The sequence below is a fragment of the Musa acuminata genome, chromosome BXJ1-11 (assembly GCF_036884655.1).
Source record: "Musa acuminata AAA Group cultivar baxijiao chromosome BXJ1-11, Cavendish_Baxijiao_AAA, whole genome shotgun sequence".
Lineage (NCBI taxonomy): Eukaryota > Viridiplantae > Streptophyta > Magnoliopsida > Zingiberales > Musaceae > Musa > Musa acuminata.
The window spans coordinates 28,449,701-28,476,464 of record NC_088337.1 but is presented as its reverse complement, the minus strand read 5'-3'; the positions used below and the strand labels follow the sequence as shown (position 1 = coordinate 28,476,464).

Genomic DNA, 26,764 nt, shown 5'->3' with positions numbered 1-26,764 from the left:
TTGACAGACAACACTAAATGATCCAAAACTAAATTTAGATGGATAAATACGAAAATAACTGATTTGTGAGGGATGTAAATGCAATTTTCTAAACAAACCCACCTTCGATCCGTTCAAACGTTAAATAAACCTCCGACCCGACCACCGGTTCCGCTCGCTCTCATCATGACGTTTTCTTCGCTCCGAGCAGCCAAAGGTACTCTCTCTCTCTCTCTCTCTCTCTCTCTCTCTCTCTCTCCGCTCGCATGTCGTTCTTGATGTTAACGACCCTTTCTTTTCCTTTTCCCAATTCCTGCAGTCGTTTACAAGAGGCATTTCCGGTGGCATTTGCAGTGCTTCTTGTCCACCGACATCGTTGGCGATAAGCCCATCCTTGTGAGTGCTCCTTCGAGGTCTTTGCCCTCTCTTTCGCGTTTCTATTTGTGACCACAATTCAGAGCCGATTGATTTCGCAGGTCCGCGACTTCATACGCTCTGCATTGTACGATCCCAACCATGGCTACTTCTCCAAGATGTCGGGATCTGTCGGGCAGCTCGAGTCGAGCATCAGGTTCAATCAGCTCCAAGGTACGAAACGCAAATGAGGCTTATAGGGTTTGACTTGTATAATGAACTGGTTCAAGTGAGATGTTTGCGTTTGTTATTATAGTATTCGTCTTCGGTTAGACATTGTTGCAAACATGTGGTTAGCGTTGTTCGTCTGAATTATTCTCGTTAGCAAGAAAATGTCAATGGTTTTGTCGAGTTATCGAAATGAATATTGAAATGCTTTCCTTGATCCTTCGTTGATTATGTACCTTAACGCATGTAGCACACTGTGTTTGTGTGGTTTGTATATGATGGTGATATGTGATTGTTTTGTACTTGTTAGGATGACTGGTTTGTTATATTAAGCATTGTTGCAAGCTGTAGGCATGTTTTATGGATTTACTGTCATTTGCAAAAAGAGACTGAAGTTTTGGCCACTTTATTCTTTATGTTATTTGTCGTCATCTTTAAGATTATTATGATATCTTCCAAACGATCATAAAGAACGTTTATCTGTTTAATCTCTCTCCCTCATGCTAGCTTCTGGTGTATTCTCTAAAGGGTTGTAAACTGAAAACTTGCCTGTAGCCTTATCATGAAAAATGTGTCTGTTATCTTTCTCTACACTGCAATTAAGCTTTGTATCATCAGCCACTTCTATACCTGATTGTTGCATGATCACCATCACACTAATGGCTTGTACAATATGTATTGAATAATTGCTGTATATATGTATTCCTTTCATATTGAATAATATCTAGCTTGTTGAATTTTTAGCAGTTTACACCTTGTTTGGGGTGGTGTAAACTATAATTCTTGTGTTCAAATTTGAACATTTCAGATCATTTCTTAAGTGGAGTTTCTAAAACATAAGAGCTGTCTTTATTGTCTGCTTAGTTTCTTCTTTATAGGAATATTCTTGTGGGACTTCATAAAGTGCATGATTGAAACTTTAGCAGGAAATGCTATATTGATTTTATTTGGGCAATGCAGTGCCTTAATTCTTTTATCTTCCTCAAATTGGTGCCTTTTGCTTTTAATCTTTTTCATTTTGGGTAGAAAGTTTTCAACCAAGGTTCTATCACTTAAGACATATAGTATGTGCTTTTGACTTTGCAGTTTGCTGTTGAGTTGCAAGTCTACTGCTCTAAACTTCACCAAAAAATATTACTGAAGCAAAAAACAAATTATAGTAATGATACTTTAGTTAAGGCACCTATATGTTTTTATAATGTCTTTATTGTGAACTTTCTTTTTTTTTTCCACAGGAAGGGTTGCTTACCGCCAACGTCTGAGTAACCTTTACAAACAGCATGAAATTTCTTGGTTTACTCCTGTGGAGCTTTTTAAGGTAGTTTTCTTTTTTCCACTTGTTCGTTGTCTCTTAACATGTAACTTCATTTTCTTTAGAAGTCGGATATTGTGAAATATTTGTTCCCTTGTTTTATGAACAACTTATTTATAAGTTGATTTTTGTTTTTGTATGTTATTGTGAATAATAGTTTCTCATATTTTTGGATGAGAAAAAATGAAACGAGGCACCTAAAGTTAGCTAGATAGTGGTGGTATATGACTCTCTATGGTTATTTGTGAAAGGTCTACGCAAAGATTGTAAGCATCAAGCTAATATTGTTAGTTAGCTAACTGGACAAGTTGCAGGCTTCTAATTAGCAACTACTTATGACTAATATCTACATATAGGGTATTTCAGTGCACAAGGCTTCTAATTGTGATGTCTAGGCAGAGCAAACATATGTAACCTTAACTCTCAAATTTAGTGGCTGTTTCAATGGCTCAAGTCCATGTCATTTATGTCACAAAGTGCAATCTTACTATGGTGCCAAGGGTTGTCTTTTTGAATAATATTTATAAATAATTATTGAAGAATATCCATCTATTGTCAGTTAAATATGTTGAGAGGAAAATCTTTTCCTGATCACTAGTTGGAATATTACTTAAATACTTCTTTGTACTCTGCTCCTTATGAAAACTAATCCAGTTATGCAACTACCTTTCCTTCTTTAACTTGCTCTCTTGGGTTAATTTGCAGACATTTTATCTTAAAATTCAAATATCAAAGCTCCATCTCTCTTTCACTCATTATGATAAGTGATAACAACTCCCTCAAGAATAGAAGCTATCTTTTTGGAGGCTGCTTATATGAATTTAGCAGATTGAGCTAATTATGATACCCTTCGGAATATGATTTTGTTGTACATTGTTATGTTATTGCATTAAGATTTGTTCCTAATGCAATAATCATCTTTTTGCTTGGGTCATGGTAATCTCTGATTGGAGTTATGCACACAATGTAAACATAGTTAAAATCCATGTTCTTTTATTGAACTTCCAATGCATGGTAACCTCCTGTACCATAATGTTTGATTCTTTTTTGATATTCTCTATTTAAAAAGCTTGGTATATTTACAACTACGCATTTATATATGGATAATTATATACTAGTTACTTGTTTATGCATTGCACACATGGTGGATCATGAGACAAAGACAAATTTCGTATAACACCCAACCATAGTCCATGCTTAAGGTTTTCTTATGAATGTTTAAATGAGAATGAACATTCAATATCTAGATATGCCATACTGGTGGTTCAAAATCAGTTACTCTGAAATTATGACATAAGATTCCTCCTTCCAGAAAAAGTTCAGCACTATCTGCCCTACTCTTTCTCTTTATGCTTATTCTATGGTTCCATGATGAAAAAAGAAAATGCAAGCTTCAAATGTAGGATACATAGGAAACAACTAACAAAGATTAATGCATTTGGTTTGAATAATTGAAATATATTCAAACAAAATCAAAGAGAAAAAGGAAAGATAAATGTTTCAACTTGAAATTGATTGTGCTTGACCCATAATTTGATGGAGATGATCACTTTAAGTTAGTTTATGCTGTTTATGGATAGCAAAAAGGGAGAGCTAAACAAAAACAATTAGTACGTCAAATAAAGCTAAAGAAGGATTAATTTAACCTAACTCCTTCAACCTATGTTGATTCCATGAAAATATTCATCTGTTTTCGTACAAATGAAGAATAGGTCACACACACACACACAGAGATGTATGTGTACATATATATACCCATATGTATATGCATATGTCTGTGTCTATGTATATGCATAAGTTCATTTCATTCTGAATCCACTAACTAATCTTTTCTCCTCAAATCCATTTTCTACTTGAATCAACCCTCAATCAAACAACAATTTTGTTAATTGAAAAGTAACAAAGAAATTATATCAACTGCACAGTCCCGAATCACCAATTCGATGTACAATGGGGTGAGTTAGAAAGTAATCAAAGTGTGATGGAATAATAGGTTAATTAAGCTCTCTGGAGAAAATAATTTAGCACTTTTTTCTGAAGAAATTGTAAAGCACTTCTCATATTTCACTTCTTTCACTGACATTGAAGCTGGCACAATAGCAGTGATTATTGTTCTTATGTAGGTTGCTATAATCAACCTCTACTACTCATAAGAGTTGTTACAAATTATCTACTGTTTGAAGATTTGTTGCCTCCCTTGATCATTGTCCTTCAAGTCATTTCATGGAGCACAATAGTAGACCATTACTGTTGGCCAAAGCTCATGGTGGGTGAGGCTTTTCATGAAACTAATGGTTTACTATCACTAGGCCACTGCTAAAATGGTCTGCCGCCACAAGGGCTGAGGATATCTTCGACAAAGTTAGTGGACAACTCTTTGTGAAAAGAAAATTCTTGTGAAAACAATAGGCCATACTTGCAGTAGCACTCATATTGATACCACTCAGGGATTTCTATCAGGTCTAATAGCAACATGCAGTTAAGTTGGAAAATTCATAAAGAAAGCCATTTAAATCAGAGGGCCTCCTAACAGTTAACAGTACTGAACTCAGATTTCAAAGAGCAGGAACAATGATAGAAGACGTAAGATAGGAAATAAATGAAACGTTTCACCAAGTTTTCTGTGCCTGTTCTCTGTTATGGGAGATTATCTAGCAAGATCAGGTCATGCAATGGTTTTCCACTGCTTCTCTGTGCCGAGCCTTGCTGCCCACCCTGCAATGCCTCTAAGCTCGCCACTGTGCATCTGGTTGTATTCACAGAGGTTGTTGTTATGTTAGCCATTGGTTAATGTAGGGGTCATTGGTGGATGCCAGATATGGAAATCCATAAAGGTAGAAATGGAAGAAGAAAAAGAAGAATAATTGCCGGAGGAAGAGGGCCCAATATTGGAGACAACTTTATATCTGCTTGGTAAAATCATTGGGTTTAGACATTATTCTGGTGATCCCCAAGCATTGGACTGAAAATCAAGGTTCTTTGATTTGACATCCCGATTAGAAACTGGTTGAATTTTCTTTAGCTACTTCCTTATTCTGATTACAATGAAGCTGCAAATCGTTGTTTTTATTGTGTCAACTCCTTGAGATTCCTAGGCTTTAAACATAACTCATCTGAATTTTAGTTCTCAAAATTTATCTTCCTTAAAGTTGTCTTAATGACAGATGGAGTTTGGTGTCTTGGTAGATTTAGGTGACCAGAGTTCAACCTGTGGAAACATGCTTTCTACTTGTAGGGGTAAGATTATAAACATTGATCCTTCCTAGACCCTGCATTATCAGTCTTATTGTCCAGCAGTCCTCCCTATCACAATTCAGATCTAAAAGTACGTTCATAAAATAGTTTGAAGGATTATTATAGACTGGATAAATAGCAGTCTTCATAAGCCATTACATTAATTAGCTTGGAAAGAAGTGCCTGATAAAGTGTACTTATAATATTATATTGTCAGATCTGTTATCTACCTTGAATTTTGATTGATGAATTGAATTTTTTCTGTAAACTACAATATATCTAATCTAAAAACTTCTTTTATTGATCCTGGCTATTTATATGCAGCCTTGGTATGCATATGGAATTGCTGAAGCAATTATGCGCACAGCCAACCTTTCAATTCCACTAACGGTACATGTCAATGCACCTGTTTCCATATGTTTTATTGACAGGGTTTTTCTTCTAGTTTACTTGATTTATGGACAGATCTGCTTAGTTTGTGGATGACTTTTCTTTTTAAAATGAACCTAAGTTGAGCAACATAGATTACCAGACATGCAGTTTGTTGTAGTTGATTGCCAGATAGGCAAGCCGATGTTTCATCACAGTATCTTTGATTAACATTGTTAGGACAGGGATCATATTGTTAATTATAAAAGGCCTTAGGTTGGACCAGATCATGAATTGAATTGTGGGTCATAATATGTTATTTCTGATTTTCACTAAGCTTTAAAAAATTCAGAATTATGAAAAATGGAATGATAGATTAGCTAAAAAACACATGAATAAAAAAATAAAGCATCATATTTAAAATTTAATTATTAGATTCTGATATTGTCTTGGATACAATGCATTAACTTAGTTATTATCAACAATGACAGCTGTTAACTGTTAAAATTTAGTTATTATCAAGAAAAAAACTATGTTCATTGGATCTGTCTTTCAGATCCTATACCAGAAAACGTAAGGACGATCATGTGTAGATGGTGAGTTGCTCTCATGTTAGTTAAATTAGCATGACCTGTTTATGCATTTTAATTGCTAGGACTTAGTTTTTATGCTCCATGGTACCCCTCAATATCAAAATGTTATTTGCAAAATTGTTTTGGTTGGATTGTTGAAAATTCAACATGAGTCTGATTCATCTGCCCATCTGCATGTCTAGGTATATATTTTTCTGTTTTATCTATCTTCAAAATTTTTTCATTGGATGTGGATGTAAATGTGGGTATGATTGAAGCATACATGTACATATGCATGGTCAAGCAAACAGGCATGCACTTGTGCATGTGTGAAGAGAGGGTGCCCTTCCTTACTTTTTTGTGTGCTCGAGTGGGGGAATTAGAAAAAACACATTTTGAACACCTCTCATCGAAGGAACATTTCACAACTTATTATGATTGTAATGGCTATGAGGTTTTGTATCATAGTGGACCTAATAAAGAAAAATGTAGATTTATTTGAAACCTGAAAGCTTCCTATCTTTGACCTGTTTATTGTGGACTTGATCTTAGGATGTATGGGCAAATATTTTATTCTTCATTTCAAGTTAGGCATCAGACCTTCAAGTATAATGCCATCAATTTATGAATACCATTTCCAACAGCCCATTGATCTTACTGTATGATGAAGAAAAATAAGTTTGCATGTTGACTCGTCAACGCTTTTAGGAAATAGATTCTGCCTCTGCATACTCTTTTTATGTGAATATCTCTATTTAAGGTACCGGCCAATACTCTAAAGGTAGATAAAATTTTCCAGTTACTGTCATGTCATTGAGCATCTCTTACATCTAGTCCTAGCTTTTATACTAACTTGCTTGATAACTTTTATAGTAACTTTTCATCTTAAACTCTTCTTTTATAGTAACTTACTTGATAACTCATTGCTGGCTAGTGTGTCATATTGCAGTGTTTCCACCAAACAATTGCTCTATTTCTTATTATTAGTGCTAGTTCTTTTAAGAAGAGTGTGAGAAAAGTTCATATACTTCATTTCTTTGATAAATTAATTATTGATTTTATTTGCTACTGACTCTTGCTGATTATGTCATCTATTGATTCAGATTTATGAAATTGGCGGTGGTTCAGGAACATGTGCAAAGTGTATTATGGATTACATGATGTTGAATGCACCAGCAAAAGTTTACAATAATATGACATACGTGTATGTGAATGGAAAATTATTACAGCTAGAATGAGCAATTACATTAGTGTGAACTCTTTATGTTGGTGAATACGTCTATATTTTGTCTTTTGGTTGGATCATTATTTGAGTTCTCTTCAATTGTTATATATTGCTTATAATGCTCATGTCATTTGATTTTTGACACAGTATGTAATTTATAATTAACATATTATGCACCACCAAGCAAAAATTGGCAGGTCTATGAAAAGTACACATCTGGCATGATTAGATGACTAAAACAAGCTCTTGACTAAAGATGTGTAGGTTGAAAATCTGTCTACGATACCTATCAAGTGCCCTTTGGCATGTTTCCTGTTTCCTTCATAACATAACCAATTTTGTAATCAAAATTGATATCCATGGTTTAAGAACCATTTGTACCATCATTATTTCATGCTGAACTCTGACCTGCATCATATATCATGCTTCGACATGGTACCCACTACTCAGTAGCACAATTAGCACAATTAGAATCAACATGGCAAAAGGTTTTGAGACGAATCCTCTTTCTTCTTTCTTTTCTTCTTTTTTCCTTCTCTTCCCCTACTTGTTCTTCTCATTCGTTTACCTCTTTCCCCCAGGATCCAAGTGTTCAAAGTTCAATAAAAAAACTACTCCATGCACCCTTTTCTTGATTCTGTTCACGTCATCTATTCTCCTCGAAGTCATGTTCTAGACCCTACTTTCTTGTCTTTAGTGAGGGTATTCAAGGCACCTACTGAACTGTTGCCTAACCTGAAGCCCAATTGGAGGGCCAATATGACACAACCAGAAAATGATTGTCATGGGAATGGCCATCGGGTTATGCACCATATGGTGTCGGTAGAGAGAAATCACATATGAAGCATGCTGGATAAAATGGATAAAGGTGGTTCAGTTTATCCTCGCAAGTGCATGCTCAGTGTGTTGTGAACTTGGGACAGTCTTCCATGTACTTTAAGTTAATTTCTGAGCTAACCCTCAATTCATCACTACCTGGAAGCATAGGTCTAATGATAATATATGAATCTCTACTTGGACATCCATATATCCTTGAATCATCCGACATTCAATTTAAGGTTTGCAAAGCTGATCAGGTCTTGGGTGAAGCTTGTAAATTTGAAATGACACAAAACTAACATGATTATTTATATTCAACTCTTTGGTCAAATGCAGCATAGGGTTTGTTGAGTTTACGGTGCAAATTTTATGATAGATCTTCCTGTTAGCATCCTTTCTTCTAGTCATATGCTTAAAATTGCCTTTGCTAGAAATTCACACTACCTGTAAGTGCTTTTCTCAATTATCACATGGATTCATTAGTCCTCCAATGGTCACCACTGTTTCTCAATAATTGACTCGACTGAGATAGGGAATAGTTTTGTTTAGGATAGCCATGTTGGTTGATGTTTATGGAACTCATATCAGGTACTGAAAGTTGAGTGATAGATTTGGATTGTCAGGTACAGGATTCTTGGTTTTTATTGTATTTATTTCTGCGACATCTAAATCAAATGCTTAAGAGGATTTCCTTTTATAACAAGGTTTTCCTACTTTGCAGTTGATGTAAAAGCTATCGTCTTGTTTTTTTTAATTCTATGCCTTGAATTTACATGTGATAAATGCTATATCTTCCTTTTGTAGCTCAGTTGAAATCAGTCAATCACTTGCCAAAAAACAGTTACAAACTGTTGGAGAGGTTCAAAGTCATTTGTCAAAATTCAGGGTTGAACGCCGTGATGCAACTGACAGAAGTGGATGGGGTAAGTTGGTGATTTTTCATGATCCTTTTTCCAGTTGGGGCAAGTTTTGTTGCCATTTGGCATCTTGGTAACCTGGTAGGTATTAGGTCTTGCCAGTATTTTCAACTCTTTAGATTACAGTTTTCCATTTATGATGACCACTGCTTATTTCAAGATTATTGTGACTAATGTGCATTTAATTTGGATTTGTCTTATAATATAATAGAAGACATGAAAAAAGAAGCATCTTGTCATTGTGCAATGTAGGTTGACATTTCTGCCATCCTGTTGTACTTTGGTATAACAGTGTTATCAGACTGATATGGTTTACTGATTATATCATAAACCATGACATTAACAGAACCTGTCCTCTCCTCCTCCTCCTCCTCCTCCTCTCTCTCTCTCTCTCTCTCTCTCTCTCTCTCTCTCTCTCTCTCTCTCTCTCTCTTTGTGCGTGTGTGGTCTCTCATCTCTCCCTGCTTCCCAACTCTCTTTCTGCCTGCAATGCTTCCCATAACCTATGGAAGAAGGGAGGAGTGTGTCTTTCACCTCTTTTAAAGAATGTGCAAGTCAGTGCAAACTTTGTTGCTGAGTCACGGACGAGAAATGTCCAGCCAACATTATTTCTTCATTATAACACAATGGCCAGTTCCACATATCGTCAATACTATGTCAGCTTAGTCTTGTGGGACACAAAGATAAACATGTGTCTTAATTTTTATTCTTTTTATTGCAGAACCCAAATAAGAAAGCCACAAATAGAACCACTAATCTTGGTTCAGTTCAGATTTATGTAATTGAAAAACTGAGGTGGTTGATTTGAAAGAAAGGTGCTTGGTTCAGTGAATTTGGCGCCAACCAACCAGATATGAAATAGATATACTCCTATTTAGGTCCATATTAGTCCAGTTAATAACATTGGGATTCTATAATTTGAAACCCTGATTTCAATGTAGAAAACCCATGTAGATCAAAATGAATGAGTTGTGGCATGTTTCTCATTCTCATGCTATTCTTGGGTGCTCATTATCTCACACTTGCATATTTTTATGTGGATGTTCTATATGTATTTCTTGTATACATTTAAATTTCAAAAAATGCTTTTATAGAAAGTTAGCATTTTCTTTGCCTCGAAAAGAATATCATTACCTGAGCTTTATAACCATATGAGTGCCCCAGCATGGTCCACACCCAACAGTGCATTTTCTGCCACTTAAATCTGTGATATCTTCATTAGGTGACGAGCACATCGCACCATATTAGATGGCCATGACTGTCTGCAGGTGTTAGGGGCTCCAAAGACACTACAGCTGTCCAAGGGCGCTCCAGCCTATCATATTGTTCACATCATATCTGGTGTATGTCTTGTTGGACCAAAAATTTGCCAAAATGCACAGTAGGTCCACTGTGGCCCATATTGTTCTTATCATGTCTCAAGCTTGATAACTATGTGGACTATGCTCCCAAAACTACTCGTGTAAACCAAGTGCAACACATACCCAACACCGAGGTGAGACTAATTGAATGTGTTATAATGTTGTTGGCACATAATGATGTGCCATGTTATGGAGTTCAATAAAATTGTATCTAGTGTCTGTCACATTTTTTTATTATGTTGGTGAGCTTTACATAATCTGGTTTGACATGTTGCAAATCTTAAGAAAACACTAAACATGTTAATTAAGTTAGAAACTTATCGTTTGCTAAAATTTTTCATATACAGGTAATGGAGACCATGAACCATGCTGGGTTATAATGCTCGAGGTACCCTATTTTACTCTATCAAGTAGAGAATCACATGAAGCTATACTACTTCTGTCTTTTAGTCTGTTGTCAATCTACTTCAGAAGTTTAGATATGGATTTGCGGTAAATTTGATTTATTTTATATTCTACATTTCATAAGAAATGTAATTTAATTTGTTTCATGTAGTTGTTTTAAGAATTTAATTCACAGAATTATTCGAGGGCATTGAAAACTTGATGTTGCTAATCCATATGCAAGTATTTTCTCTAACCTGTAGTTTCTGTGTTTAGTGGCATCAGTCAAATGATATTACTTATTGTTAGAAACTTGGGAAAAAGTTGGGAACAAGTTTAATTTAGATAACTGGTTTCCGTGTATTTAGTATATATAATTCATTAGGCAATATATGCGTAATGATATTGACATAAAACAAGTTTTCAACCTATTTTATTGACATGCTGTAGCCATCTGTCCTAGAAGAACTAGATGCTATCTACCACATAATCATTGCCTTCTACTGACAGGTACTTGACAATCTTCCACATGATCTTGTTTATTCCCCAAATCAAGTTTCTCCATGGATGGAGGTTTGGCTGGAGAAAGTGAAAGACAGGTTTGTAAGGTGGTTTCTATTGAAACACAAAGTTACTACCAGATATCTGGGGAGTTAAATTTTGTGTTAAATGAATATGTAGTTGCAATATTTTCACTGTAAGTTTTTTTAACGAGGAAATGCTTCTATAGTTCTTGAAGATTTTTCATGATACTATATGTTGTGCTGGAAAAAGTTTATGATTGTTTGTTTATTGTTTGAAACTTTGAATAGTTCTGAGCTTCTAACAAAATGGTAATGACACTAAAAAAATATTTTCTTTTCTTTGTAAGGTCAAGTGACATTGGTTATCTAGTTAATTAATTTTTTGAGGGTGAGCCTGGGAGTCATAGTAAGTTACTCCTTTGTAACCCGAGTGACTTGGGTTTGAGTCATGAAAACAGTTTTGACGTATATAGCCTATAGCCTATAGCCTATGAGGAATGGAGGAAGGAAAAAGAAGAAGTTCAAACTTCAAACTGAGAATTTAATATTTCATTGTATTATGCTTTTTCCCCCAATTGTGGCTAGTTATTTGGTTTGACAGATGATGATGTGGCAAATGTTGGATCTGTCACCTGTTACAAGGAAAATGCAGGGCTTGGGTGACCAACTAAATTATAAAGTTTACATTTTGATATCAACAAAAATGACATCAACCCCATCAACATTACCAACAGATTATGGACTAATGGTTACATAAAATTAATGGTACAAAGATTTAACAAACTATTGTGGTAGAAGGTCAACATTTATTAAAAGATGTCCAATGTTCTAGAGGCAAACTAATTCATTCTAAAGGCCATTTATGGAATACTAATTCATTATCTTGCATCATTTAGATCTCACAATCAAGAATGAAGCCCAAAGGTAAACTAATAAAAGATGTGCAATGTTCTAGAGGCATGCCTCTTAGGCTTTAGGCATTTTGAAATGCTAAACAAGTTTGTGCATAAGGCATACATTAGTAAGCCTAAAAAATCAAGGTGCAGCTCAAAAATAGATCCTCATACCTTATTGCACCTAGGTCACTCTTTTAATCTCCACAATATCAATGCTTTGTGCTAATCGGCATGTACCACAATGTCACTATATTAACATAGGGAAGTGTCTTCAAAATTTTCATATTTTTCATCTTTATTGTTTTCTCAGATGTTGCATACTTCCAAGTTCCAACATGCCTAAGCTCCTGATGCCTGTGATGCAGGAACAATTTAGTTAGTTTATTAATAAAATAAATCTGACTAGTTTAGGAATATTTTGTATTATGTAATAAGTTGTCACATGGCAACATCTACTCAACAAGGAGAAAAAGGAAATAGATACAAAAAAATGAAAGAAATCAATTTTTTCTTGATTGAAATTGAAAATCTTGACTGATAATTCATCCTTATAAAGATGAAAGTTTATCAATCAAAAATATCATCAAAAGAGGAAGATCATTTTTTGAATCAAGTCAGAATTATTACTTATTCAAAGGGAATATAATATATGTTTGATTGATATAATTGTAGTTTTATTCTTCTTTTTGTATTTTCCTTTTTATTCTTATCCTTGGGCCTATAAAAGGAGGCTTAGTCGTAGACCATTATCATGGAGATTAATCAGAAATGGATAAATTAACTGAGTTCTTTTCCCACATGAGGAAATAGTAGATGATTTTCTAATAAGAATTTCATTTCCATTTTGCTTATGGAGTCCGGTCACAAGAAATGGGTAAGCCCAAAAGGTTGGGCTTAGTCATTGGGAAGGAAAAAAATAGGCAGTGGCAAAGACCTGGCATCGAAGAAAGTTGTTGTTCTAAAGCAAAGTGGTCCTAACTCCTAAGGGCAAAGAGAACTTGGGCCTAATCACTAGGGTTTACCTTTTTGGGTACCGGACCTGTTTCGACAATATGCCAGAATGGTATGTACTGATCTATATCGGTGTATCAACACATGGTACATCGGTGTGTACCGGTGTATTGACGAGGAGAAAAAAAGGGTGAAGACGAAGGGGCAGTGGAGGAAAAGAGGAGGAAGAAAAGAGAAAGGAAGAAGAAAGAAGGAAGAAGAAGAAGAAAGAAGAGGAAGAGGAAGAGGAGAAGAAGTGCATTGGCAGCATCGAAGCGGAAGCGGCAGTAGCAAAATCACAGCAGCGAAGAGGCAACGCCATTGCAATATTGCAGCAGCAAAGAGACAATTGCGAGGGCCACAGCATCGTATGTGAGAAGAGGGCTGTGAGCCTTAATTGCCTTTTTTTTTTAACATTGAAATGGATTGGGGCTCATTGCTTTTTAATTGTTTTACTATTTTAATCAGACCACCTGAAACAAGGGTGGTCCGTGTATCTATCCATGCTCGGACTAATATGTACCACTCGTACTGTACCATTTTGGGCGGTACAACCCTCGTAGCTTACCGTAACCGAGGGCATATGTCTGAGATTCTTTCTAGAGATGGGTGTGATCAAAGCCTTTCGTGCAAAATAAGAGTGCCTTTTGCTATAATACAGGATTGGGATAGATTCAAATCTTGGAAGTTCGCTCCTTGAGCCAAAGCTAGTCTGATAGTTATCTTTTTTCTTATAATTCTTAAATTATTAATTATTACCTTTATTTTTTCTCTTTCTATTCCTATATTCAAAAGAAAATCATGTTGCTCCTCATCCTATGTCTACATTTAATAACTACATTGTCAACCATGCTTTATACATATTGGAATGGTAGAGGTGATGGATGGTTAGGAGCAATGTATGAGAATATCTTAATTGGTGAAGAATTAGGTGTAATTTTGATGGATGATGGAATTGTCTATATGTATATATTCAATGGAGACTTGTAGATGCCTTAATGAAGGGGAAGGACCATGTGGCTGACCCCAAATAGAGATCCTGTGTTTTTAAAATTGAATGGTTATAGTGGACCTTACATAAGCAATAGTGAGAAGCACTGAATTTAAATATTAAGATTTATAAGTACAATACTATTTGGATACAAGGAGTAGCTATGACTAGAATGGCAAACGAGACACTATTTGTACAATTTAACTTTACTGAAAGCAAGTTCTTTTTTATCCGGAAATAATCTATCAGGTCATTTCTTTCCATTATATTGGCACCTTTATTTAATCTTGAAGTAATATAGATCTTATTACCAACATAATCCTTCGAGTTCAGTTACTACAATGCTCTGCTTTCTCCTAGTACAAATAATTTTTGCAATTTTGTGTGCCATATCTGCTTTTTAAGTATTTTTCTGTTGGCATATTTTGTTAAACATGTATTTTTTTCTTCTTCAGAGATGGTTAAAAGTTAAAACAATAAAAAATTCTTTATGGCTGACATGTTTTAGTTCTGGTACTTTCTTCTATTCCAAAGCCATGAAGAATTACAAATCTTAAATACCTCTTGTATTTTCCAGCAAGCATTAATTTATGATAGTTCGTATAATACTTTCTTTTTCTAGATTACACTGGCTAAGCTCAACTTGTAATGACACATTGACTAAGGAGTAGACTATTGTATAGCAATATGGTGTCTTTAGTTATTTAACATTTATTGGTTGTTCATTTCCAAGAAAGTTCACAAGTCTCAGAAGTCTATAAGCCAATACAAGATTCGTTAATTGCCGAATGCGTTAAGATTATTGGCTTGGATGAAGACCATGCTGCTGGCAGAAACAGGTTAATTTCTGCGGCTAGTTATATTTTGTCTAGAGCTTTTCCAAAACCTCGAAGATCTTGGATACCAACTGGTTGCTTGGTAAGTCTAAATTTTGTAACAAGTTATATGCTTCATTACATATCATTTTGTGTTTTATCTTTTCCCATTAGAATCAAATACATTCTTTATGATAATAGCATGAGTCTTTAACATGCAGCAACTACTGGAGGTTTTACATTCAGCACTGCCAAAGATGTCCCTTATTGCCTCTGATTTCAGCTATCTTCCAGAAGTTAGCATTCCTGGTGATAGGGCTCCTTTAGTTTCCACCAAGGTGATCTCTTCTCAAAGTGATCAACTATCAGATCCTTCGACACTTTTAATTTACTATCTCTATAGGACACTAGATCATCATTAGATATTCACGTTGATGATTGTTGTCATTGTTACCATTATTGTTATTGCTACTGCTATCAACAGAACTCAGCCTCTTTTTAGTAAAAGCCTGAACTTATAACTTATTATTGTCATTGTCATTGGTATCACTATCAGCAAAATTCATCCTAATGCCCTTCTCATTTCTCCCAAAGAAAAGTTTTGTTTGAAATCCTCCTATTGTTAGCTCTGCAGAGATGAATCTACAATAAAATCATATGGTTGAGAAGTTCCGAGGCATAAAATCTTTCAGGATGTTGGTATTTTCTATTCAACAAAAAGATTGAAAAATGCATTATTTATAGACCTAAAGTGAATGACTAGATGGAGAAAAAGTATCTGAACTGTCATGACCACGGACTGTCCCATAAATTAAAATGAACAATTATATGATAGTTACAAGAACAATGTACTTTATGAATTATAATGCTATAGCTGAAGAAAATATCTAGTGTGTAGCATAAAAGGGAATTTGAGGTCAAAAGTATGACTTTAAATTCAAGAAAAATTTATAAACATATTGTAATATATGAGATGTATAAATTAAGATTAGAGATGCCATGATAGTTAAAGCAAAGAATAAGTTATTAAGAAACAAAGTAATATGTTTTACTATCCATCAGAAATAGCTTCAACTGAAAATAATGACAAAAAAATGTGGTTGACCTCAAAGTAGAGTTACCTGATGTCGTTGTAGGCACAAAAATAAATACCATGTTTAACAAGAATGTGGTCTGTACAATAGCAGTATGACTACTTCCCATATACCGAACTTAAAATACATTTATTTAGGTTTATAGCATCGATTATCATATCATATTGACAGTGACCTATTGACCTGACTGGGTTCCATTACTAGTTTTGTACATAATTTTAAACCTTGGTTATAGGCGGTCAAATTTATTTTTGTTTCTGAACATATTCTCTCTTTTGCATATGGCAATAACTAGCAGCTTTTTACAGCAAGGATGTTACCTTAGAAAGTCTATGGGGAGTATGAATCTTGTACATATTTATGTTTTCTTATGCGTACCTAATTTTCCTTCTCAGTTACATCAGTTATATAATTTTTTATAATAAACGTAAAGCATTTAATAAATTGGTGAAAAGATTTTATAGTTAGCCAAATTTACTTTTGCAGAAAGATGGGAGAACCACAGATCATGGAAATTATCTTGATGCAAAGGTATAGATGTTTCTCACTCTTGACCACTTTTTTTTTCCTGGACATGCACAAATTCTAGAATACGTAAATTCTAAAATTTCATCTGGTTGAAATTTTATAGATGTTTACTCTTGATGCAAAGGTATAGATGTTTACTCATCAGATCTGACAATACCTGCAGGTTGTTTCTGTAATTCAAACCTTCAAAAGGTATAGGATTCCAGCATTACTGTTGGGAACTTATCATAACCTACTTAATTTTATATTCGGAGACCCATTTTTCATATTTTCCAACTTCCAACATTACACAACTTACAGCGTGAACTGACCTACGTAGATTAGCATATTCTAGATAGTGAGGGATTAAATGATGAGCTATGCTCTGGCAATGCATAAACCTCTTTTTTCTCATGGAATAAATTAATTTCATGACTTTTAAAAACTCTGCTGCTTTTGACATCTGATGGTGGATATTGCTTAGAGTAGCAACTAATGGCACTCTTTCTTGCTGACTCTCCGTCAATCATCAAGGTTAACTTAGTGTTGTACGATAAGCCAAATGATCATCTTTTGTCTCATTGATCTAAATGAAATCTCCAACATATCGTTGATAATCTAAACAGTTGCATAACTTACTTATTGGAACTTTTTTTTAGATGTAGGCTCTTGACATGGTATATGGGTTCTGAGCATTGAAGATGAGTTAGTGTTGTCCATAGCTTTAGGCACTGTAAGACACCAATGCCCCTTATTTGTCCAAGGCACTAGGCACTCGATCGAGTAAAGCAATACACACAACAAAAATTACGAAAATCTTTTTAAGGGTAATACTCGTCATTAGAACAAGAACTTTAATCAAAATATGAGTTTTATGTCATTACATATGCAAGATGATTACCACCAAAACAACAAATTACATGAGTCTAGTCATCTATAGAGCATTCTTTTAATAAAATGGTATTGAAGTTCTTACCTAAAACAAAATAAAAGATATTCAAACTTCTACGAATCCAAGTTGATAATTGAGATGCGCCATATTGTCATCAACATTGATGTTCTCATCTCCTCCAGTTGATTTATATTCGTCTTCTTCTATTTTTGTCATAATCATCTTCCCCCTCTTTGACATTTACTATTCCTATATTTGATACTTTTGAACTAATCTTTAGTTTTGCCTGTTGCCTAGTGCATGTCCTTGTTTCTCCAACCATATATGCCCTGCCACATCACCCAATGCCAAATTGTAATCATTAAACACCAAATCATCTTCTGCATTAGACACATTAGCACACATTTACGATCCAATCAGTCATTTGAATTATCAATATCATTCACTGAAATAAGTTCAATGCTATTTTGCAAATCATGGTGACCATTGAGTGCTTGATTGTATTTCATGTAGATCAAATTATGCACCTTTGATGTTCCAGCAGGTTTCTTTTTTTGTACATATTTTTTGCATGAACCTAAAATCTAATTAGTAAATATGGGACAAAAGAACAAAAATAAAGTCATGCGTGGGTGATGGGGGAAAGCTTATTGGAATGGAAGCTTAGACGAGAGCCAGGCAAGAGTTTGATCAGTCAACACCTCAAGATGAGACTTAAAGATGGTGTTTGATTTCCTTTCAAGTTTCTTGATCATGTGATTATATTTTATTTGTTTCTTGATGATCAAATGAAATTGAAAACATCCAAACTCTAATAACATTGTCAGGGTGAAGTTCTTGTGGTTTCTTCTATTGAACAATTCACTTCATTTATTTGAACCCTGTTTTTTGTGTCAATTCAGAAAGAGCAGAAGTCATGATATAAGCTAAAATGATTCATATCATTTTTTACTTTCTTTGCCTTCTGGAATTTTGTAATTGTAAAACATCAAATTTGGTTTCTATATGAAGTAAATGTGAAGGTTGTTTTTCTTGTAAGGTTGACAAACTTTTGGGTCCAAGTTATGTTCGGCTCAGCTGCCACTCTAGCATACTGTAAATGCAAGTCTTCTTAATCAAATCCTGCTTCAACATGGGTTCCTACATCATGGCTTGTCTGAATCTGAAACTGATTTTTCACAAACACTCAGAACCTGACCCTGCTTGACCAAATTATAAAGAAGATAATTTACATAGCTGATCAGTCTCTCTCTCTCTCTCCTCTCTCTCTCTCTCTCTCTCTCCTCTCTCCTCTCTCCTCTCTTTTCCCTATTCAACCTGGACTCAACTATTTTCATCCATCTCTTCTCCAAATATGATGTAACTGGGACATGAACTAGTACGTTTTTTGATGTTAAACCAGATATGTGGACTAGGTTTGTCTGAATGCCCAAACCCAGGCCCAGCTTGTTCTTGGACATGGACAAATAAGTTTTGTTTCATGTCCTGGTTTTGGACAAAGAGACCTGTACCTGGACCTTTCATTTTATAGGTTGGATAGTTCAGTCAGATGAGTATTGCATCCCAATTTTTTACAGTGGAGTTGCAACACTGATCACTAAGCCATTCCATATAACCTTCTTTTGTGTTCAGAGAGTGAGCATAATGCAATTCATGTTTTTGTGTTCTTTCAGATATTTTTATAATTTTAAAGCAATAAATTCCATTTCCGCATGACCTAATGTGAAAGATATCTTGTCAGGGTGATGCTGATATATTCTTTCCAACAGACTTCTGGCTCTTAGAGAGAATCGATCATTACTGCTCTGGCTGGTCAAATGAACTGAAAACTTCCAATTCATTGAAGTCAGTGAAAAAGAGGAGAACAATCATAGTAAGTTGTGCCTATTCTGTTTTTGGTTGAGTGACTTCTGATACTGCTAGTGGTTTTCAATGTCTGTTGTTTGGCTAACTTTAGTTGCACTAGACATACGCTTGTTTTAAATATGGTGGATCATTTTCATGTCCATACAAATCACGATCGACTGCCAGATGATGGTATTATTTTAAGTGACAATATAATCCTTCTTCTAAGATACTTGTACCCAAATTAGTTTTAGGGATGACAATTTTTCATCCGTGTACAGAGATTTGAATGGTGGGAAAAGACTCGTGTGGTCTACCCATATTTAGGACATCATGGCTTGTCGTCTTTTTCTGTTGTTGATGGCAAATATTCCTCCATCTAACCTGGTGTGACCTGAAAATTCAGGTTTACTTATAGGCTCTTTTGTTTGAGATCCGGGTTTAGACAATTGTCTAGTTCTAGTCTTCTAGATACAGCATTGGTTTGAATTTGGGAATTTGGATAAACCAGGTTTGAAATGGTATGCAAAGTGCAAATGTCAAATTGATCAAACGAAGAAGGGTCCAAGTATGGTTCAGGTCACATGTTAAACTATGTTATCATTTCCATGCTTTCAAATACCAGTGTGTAAGGACCATACCAATGTACCGGTTTATTGGACATTTAGCATTTTAGTGTTTTCTTAATTTGTGTTTTAAGGGCATATTGTCCTGACCAACATGTCCTGGTACAATAAAGATTTGGTAAGAGTAGCATCAAGGTAATTAATAAAATATAGCAGATAATTTCTTAGTATCATGACTACCAAGAACATCATTAAGAAGAAATATTTTTATATGCTTTCTCTAGACATTCAATTGCTAGAAGAGGGAATAATTTCAACTTGTTATAACTGGACTCTTCCTTTAGCATGTTGGTCTCTGTGGAATAGGCATTGGGAGCTTCGATATGCATCAGACACTGATATTGCCTTAAGTTATTCTGACAAGTAATGCTAGTCATCATAATGATGCTAGAATTTATCTTGTTATTTAGAGCTTATCAAGTTCATAAAAACCTATCCTGAAAGAAGTTCATTAACAATTTTGAATTCTCACCAACGGCAAGAAATGTTTATTATATTCAATTCTCACCATACATCTTGATATGACTTACAGTACTAGAAAATTACCTCTCATGCGTGTTACATATTTTCTCTTTTTCTTTCCAGTTAAAGCACCAGTATATGCATCTGAATCTGGTTTTGTCTCTGTCCATGCTAGTAGTTTTAACCTATAATGACAACATGCTCTTTAATTGTCATTGTAATGATTTGACTACTCATTGTTATTTATCGCTTAAAAAAAAAAACTTTGGAACAACTTCAGTATCGTGCATTAAGAAACACTAGTTACCATTTTCACTTCAGATCAATAAAATAACTGAACACTTAATCAATTATGCACATTTCGTGTAGCTTGACACAGCTGCTTTCATGGATGAGTTTGGTTTGCCATCAAAGACAAGGACGAGGGATGGATACAATCCACTTCTTGACGACTTCAAGAATACTAAATTTTACCTAAGTGTGCCAACACATAATATCACATGACCTCTACCGAGTATTTGATACCGTCAGAAACCACAAGCTCACATCTGATGGTAAAATACCATCAGAGCCAACAGCAGAATTTTGCCTTTGCTCAGACAGAAGTTGAAAAGAATGGTCTCTAGTTGGCTGCAGTTTCCTGCACTTGTGATAAATCTAAATTTATGAGTTCCCTACAAGATTTTTTTCCCCCAGCAATCTGTAAAGTTTGCTACAGGAAACCAATCAGTAATGTTGAATTCTTTATATTCCATATCATTTTTAATACTTCTTTTTGTTTCATTTAGCAAGCTTCAATTGACTTTCTTACATCTAATTTCATTTAGCAATCTGCCATATCATGTGTTGCTCACAAAACCAACTGCCCATATAAATATTTATCGTTTGCAAACTCGGAGTATTAATGGTCTCACATCAAGTTTAAGTTATAAGTGGTTCATGTGCTTTGATTATTTTTCCTGTTATTCAATTAGTTAAATGGCAGATTTGTAGAGCGTCGCATGCGGTTTGCTTCATAAGAGAAAGTTCGTAGAGCAGACTGTCACTACCTGTAACAGCAAAGCCTTTTTACTAGCGGTTCTAAGTGGATCGTAAGTTCGGTTTCAGGCATCTACAGGGGAAAAGAAGCTCCAAGAAGAGCGGCATATTAATGGCGACGGGTGGTAGAGAACGACAACCTATGGAAGCGGGAGGATGTCTTTGGTCAACTGAATCGAAGCAGTCGAGTTGACGACGGCGGCAATCTTTGCAACAGAACAATTAGGTCAGATTCTATCTATTTAATATGACTTGTTGAAGTTGTGATTTGGATCTACGTAAAGAAATGCTAACAAGTCAATGAATTTGGATCAAATTTAGGTGTTCAACTTGAGTTCAATATGATATGTAAGTATAAATCACAGTGGTTAAAATGCATTTCGAGTTAATCACTTCTAATTATACGTCACAAATAATTCGATAAATGTATATTATAAAGATATAATATAACTGAATTATGCTATCATAATGAGCTTTTAGCTTAGGAGAAACAGTTAGAATAATATAACATATAAGACATTAGTTTTTAGGTTTTATAGAATTATTTAATTATATATAACATGAATTAAGGTGATTGTATGTAATTTTATCTTTTATTTTTAATTATGATATAAACTACGAATTATCAATCATACTATTATTTCCTATAGCCACTCAATCACCGTTACTTCATACAACTTTAGCTATATGTCAACTTTAGATGATACTTATGTTCATTAGGATAATTAAAAGAATTTAAAATAAGCTTATAAAATAGCCTAAAAAATTCCTTAATTATTTGAAAAAAACAACGCCAAAAAGACGATGAAAGAAACACGAATGGGAATTATCGTACTTAATTTTCAGTGTGCATAAAGAAAATGGTAATGGGAATAATCGTACTTACTTTTCCGTGTGCGGAAAGAAAAAGGAAATGGGAATGGGAATAATCGTACATTCTTTATCGTGTGCGTGAGGGAGAGGGAGGAAAAGAGAGAACCGATGCCGATGTCGCTATCCGCCTCGCTGCCCCGCGCGATCTCCACCGTCCGATGCCGAGTGGTGGCGGTGGTTGGGGGCAGAGGAGGGCCCATCGCCCGCCCGTTTGGTTCCGTAGCAGCACCCACCACCACCGTCACGCCGCCCCTTTTCCTCCCGCTCCTCTCACGACGGTCTCTCGCCAGAACCCTTTCCTCCTCCCGCACCGACGAGGCCGTCTCCATGCCGACCGAAGGTGGCGCGGTCGCCGACGCTGACATGAACGCCGTCCAGAGGCGCCTCATGTTCGAGGACGAGTGAGATCTCGATCCCCTTCTTGTTCTGTCTTTGTTTTGGTTTCTTGACGTTTAGATTCATGAATCTTTCTGATAATGTTGTCGGCCATGCCTTTGTCTGTTGCAGAACTCCGCGATTCGTTTACCTAATTCTTTTCATCACTAAGATTCGAGTGTTCCCTCTTTTTTTTTCCCCTTTATTCCCTCTTTAAATTTTGATGAAAATCTCAACTCGGTGAGATTTCCTTCTCTTGTAAGGGTGCCTTCTTATCTTCCGGTATGCTTTCAAGTGGAAGTGGTTAGTATGTATTGCAACATCAAAGTTGTCTATTTGAGTGATAAATGATTCTGTGAAAATTTCTACAAGTATATTTGCACTTAGGCTGCTATTAAAATTTCTATTTTGAACATATCGACTTATATTTTACCACTTAGTCTACAGTAGGCTTATGCCTTAACTGTTATTCTATATTTGGTTACAAACTTTGAAGTAAGAAATGTGAACTATGTTTTTAATGGTTGAGCTTTATGATCTCTTGAGATACTCTTCCCAGTAATTTTCTTGTTGATTTTACCCTTCTAGAAGCGTTAAATTAGTACTGATGGCTTGCAGGTGTATCTTGGTAGATGAGCATGACAATGTTATCGGGCATGATTCCAAGTACAATTGTAAGTACTGCAAATTTTAGGTTGAATTTATTTTTTGTTTGTCATTTGATTTTCTGTCACTATTAGAATTTTTTTTGTTAGTTTGGAATTGTAAAATGTCTCTACCCAACCGACAAAGATCGTCAAAGAAGCAAAGAAGGAATTAACTAATAGTGGAAGATTAGGAAGAATGAGCTTGTGTGATGATCTATCTAATGAAATTAATGTAAATCAAGATATGTAAATAGAGAAGTCTATAGTCCAAATGAATTTGGAATAAACCACCTCCAGAAAGAAGAAAGATGGGTGATTGTCGAACTCGGCTCAAGATTTCCTTAAATGTACTTTCCTATTTCCTTTGTTTGCTTCTCTTCTTATCCTTCGAGAAGCAAATTAATCTAGGGAATCAATGTAACCAAAGGCATAGTTAAATGAACGAAGATGTCTCTTCTCCAACATTATGTGTGAGTGATTTTTAGTCATTCTCCCTTGGATTGAATTCGGAGGATCTGGAATAGGTCTAATAATCATCCATTTTCAAAGTTCCCTCTTCGCTATACCTTCTTTCTCATTCCAGCATTATACAAGATGTCATCTGTACATTTGCCAACCCTTAACCTTGATTTCCTCCTAGATTTGGCAAGCTGCAAGCACTATAACTAACGATCCACACGATATTCTTGCTGTCCAAATCCTTTAAACAACACATCAATGCCCTAAACTGCTGGATATTTTGCGACTGATGGCAACAGCTTTTACATTGGAGGCAAGTGGAGCGACCTCAACAGCCAACTAGAACTAGTCTTGAAGTGTCTAGATCAACATTCGTTTTTCTTTTTCTAAAGTTCTGGTTTTGATCTAAACTTTGCACTACCTGTATTTTCATTGTTGAAATTGTTTTATCCCAAATTTAAACCATTATCCTTTTTCAATTACCTTTGACATTTTTAAGGACATGTTAGCTTGTGTACTTAAACCCATAAATGAATCTAGTGTTGTCCAACATTTAAATCTCGATCCTGTTTCAATAATCTACAGGACCAACATGATACTGGTATATCATGTGGTATACTGACCCAATGCCTGATGTCATCAAATAAAATAAATTAATGTTGATATCGAGCTGTATGTTTCTATACCAACACTTAGTCAGACCGATAAAAACCAATCCGTACTGATTGGTAGGTCAATATTTGAAACCTCAATTGTGATATAAAATAAATTTACAAGGTTCTTTTTTGCTTTTGTAGTTCTATTTCCTTGTAGTGACACCTCTAGAATAGCGAAGAGAGGATAGTTGCCTCGGTGGTTCTCTCTCTGTATATTTGTGTGGAAAGAGAGAATGCTGTGTGGAGGGGAGGGTGGAGGTCGGGGTGTATTGGTGGGTTGTGCCTATATTTTTACAGATCTATATCTCAGCAAGTCAGTTCCCCTTTCAACTTAATTGTTATTGCATCTCTTGGTCATTGTATTAGCTAAAAGTGAAGTCTTTCACTAGACTGTAGGAGCCTTTCTTTTCTGTTAATAATTAATGTGATTACATGAAAGCAATATAAAATAATGGCCAAAGCAAATGGGACAAGTTTATAATCATATTTACTTATATCCTATAGTGTTAGGGAGACTTTACATTCTGTACTTTGCTTTTTTTTGGCTTGGCTGAACGTCCTAATGGATTAAAGTTAAGGATTTAAGTGATATATTTAGCTACTGTCATTATTGATCGTGGTGTCTTAGATATTGCTTCTTAAAGAATATCATTCGTTTTTCACTCTTTGACAGATATAAGATGGCTGCGATTTTTATGCAGGTCATTTGATGGAAAAAATAGAATCTGAGAATCTGCTTCATAGGGCATTTAGTGTTTTCCTGGTTAACTCAAAGTTTGAGTTGCTACTTCAGGTATGTGTGCTGCTCTTTAAATGCATTATTTGAATATGCATAAAATAATAATTATTTATATTACAGCCAATGAGCAATCTGAAGTGCCAGACCAAGCTTTGTTAGACTGCTAACTTTATATGATTCTTATAGATCCTTTGTCCTATTATCAAATGTATGTCGATGTTTCTCTTCTGAGTCCAAGTAGCTTTTGGAATTTATCAAGTATCCCAAGCCCTTGCAATTTCCTCATACACATACATACATGTTTGATTATTGTCTACTTCAACAAAAAGAATATTTAGAGGGACAGGTTGGAAAGCAGTAGTTCATCATAATATTGGAAAGCAGTGTGTGTGTGTGAATATTTAGAGGGGCAGGTTGGAAAGCAGTAGTTCATCATAATATTGTCTCCGTGGCTTGTTGACAACTGGCTGATTGTATCGTTTTAGGGTGTTTGCTTGGGAATTATTTATGCTTGACCATGTCTTTACTTTTTTACAGCAAAGGTCTGCAACAAAGGTTACTTTTCCTTTGGTCTGGACAAATACCTGTTGCAGTCATCCTCTTTATCGTGATTCTGAGCTGATAGAAGAGAACTTCCTTGGTCGATCTGAAACTCAATATAGGAAATGTGGTGTTTTCTAACTTTTGGAACTCATAAAGCGCATTAAGTCTTATTTCTATGTGTTAATTATCCAGGAGTAAGGAATGCTGCACAGAGGAAGCTATTGGATGAACTAGGCATACCTCCTGAAGATTTACCTGTGGATGAGTTTATTCCACTTGGACGTATACTTTACAAGGCCGCGTCTGATGGGAAATGGGGTGAACATGAGCGTACGTCCTTCGTGCTTACTGCTTCTGTATAGATAGTGGTCATAACTTTTTCTTACTGTCTATAGTCTCCACTGCAGTTGATTATCTCCTCTTCATTGTCCGAGATGTAAATTTGCATCCGAACCCTGACGAAGTTGCTGATGTGAAATATGTTAATCGGGATCAGTTGAAAGAACTGCTGAGAAAAGCAGATGCCGGAGAAGATGGCATAAAGCTGTCCCCCTGGTTCAGATTGGTGGTCGATAACTTTCTGCCGAAATGGTGGGACCATGTCGAAAGGGGTACTCTTCAGGAGACTGCCGATATGGAAACCATTCATAAGTTGACCTAAAGGAAGCCCAGGTGGCCTCACGAGACCCTGGTATCAAGAACTCTAATCCTGCTTTGCTTTGTTTTTATCTTTTTTTATCTTTCCTTCCGTCTATTGTGAGCAAATTGAAGTTTTAAGAGTCCAGATATCATTTGTGGCTTGGATCATATTTAATGCTTCTGTTCTGTGAACAACCATAGAAGTAATGTGAAGTTTATAAACTAGCATATGGAAGCTGATTCAGCCCCATTATTAGAATGACCGAAGAAAGTGATGATAGTGTCTAAGGTGCTGTCAGGTTCACCAGTTATTAGTATGATCATGATAGTTATCTAGATAGTTATCATGATATAATAGTTATCTAGGTAGACTTAGATTACTACTACGAATCAATTCTC

General features: G+C 35.3%; 2 protein-coding genes across 6 annotated transcripts; both read left to right on the top strand.

Annotated features, from left to right (window-relative positions):
* Positions 1–60: 60 nt before the first annotated feature.
* On the top strand, positions 61–21,763 carry LOC103971848 (uncharacterized). 5 transcript variants are annotated; one of them, XR_010481289.1, is made up of 14 exons: positions 61–196; positions 299–375; positions 456–567; positions 1,797–1,879; positions 5,432–5,497; positions 7,152–7,252; positions 8,897–9,015; positions 10,718–10,758; positions 11,265–11,362; positions 14,893–15,073; positions 15,192–15,308; positions 16,551–16,595; positions 19,233–19,336; positions 21,504–21,763. XR_010481289.1 is itself a non-coding variant. In XM_065090550.1 (14 exons), exons 1-14 carry the CDS (start codon positions 79–81, stop codon positions 21,561–21,563), a joined length of 1,350 nt encoding a protein of 449 aa, XP_064946622.1. In that variant the 5' UTR covers positions 61–78; the 3' UTR covers positions 21,564–21,763. The 5 variants fall into 5 exon arrangements, 3 of the variants coding, with proteins under 3 accessions (XP_064946622.1, XP_018676223.2, XP_009384256.3); XR_010481288.1 differs by lacking the exon at positions 21,504–21,763 and adding an exon at positions 20,766–20,905; XM_065090550.1 differs by having other exon boundaries at positions 19,205–19,336.
* Positions 21,764–22,356: 593 nt separating this feature from the next.
* LOC135597520 (isopentenyl-diphosphate Delta-isomerase I) lies at positions 22,357–26,533 on the top strand. Its single transcript, XM_065090552.1, has 6 exons — positions 22,357–22,708; positions 23,301–23,356; positions 25,146–25,237; positions 25,721–25,823; positions 25,919–26,056; positions 26,134–26,533. Exons 1-6 carry the CDS (start codon positions 22,416–22,418, stop codon positions 26,385–26,387), a joined length of 936 nt encoding a protein of 311 aa, XP_064946624.1. The 5' UTR covers positions 22,357–22,415; the 3' UTR covers positions 26,388–26,533.
* Positions 26,534–26,764: the final 231 nt, after the last annotated feature.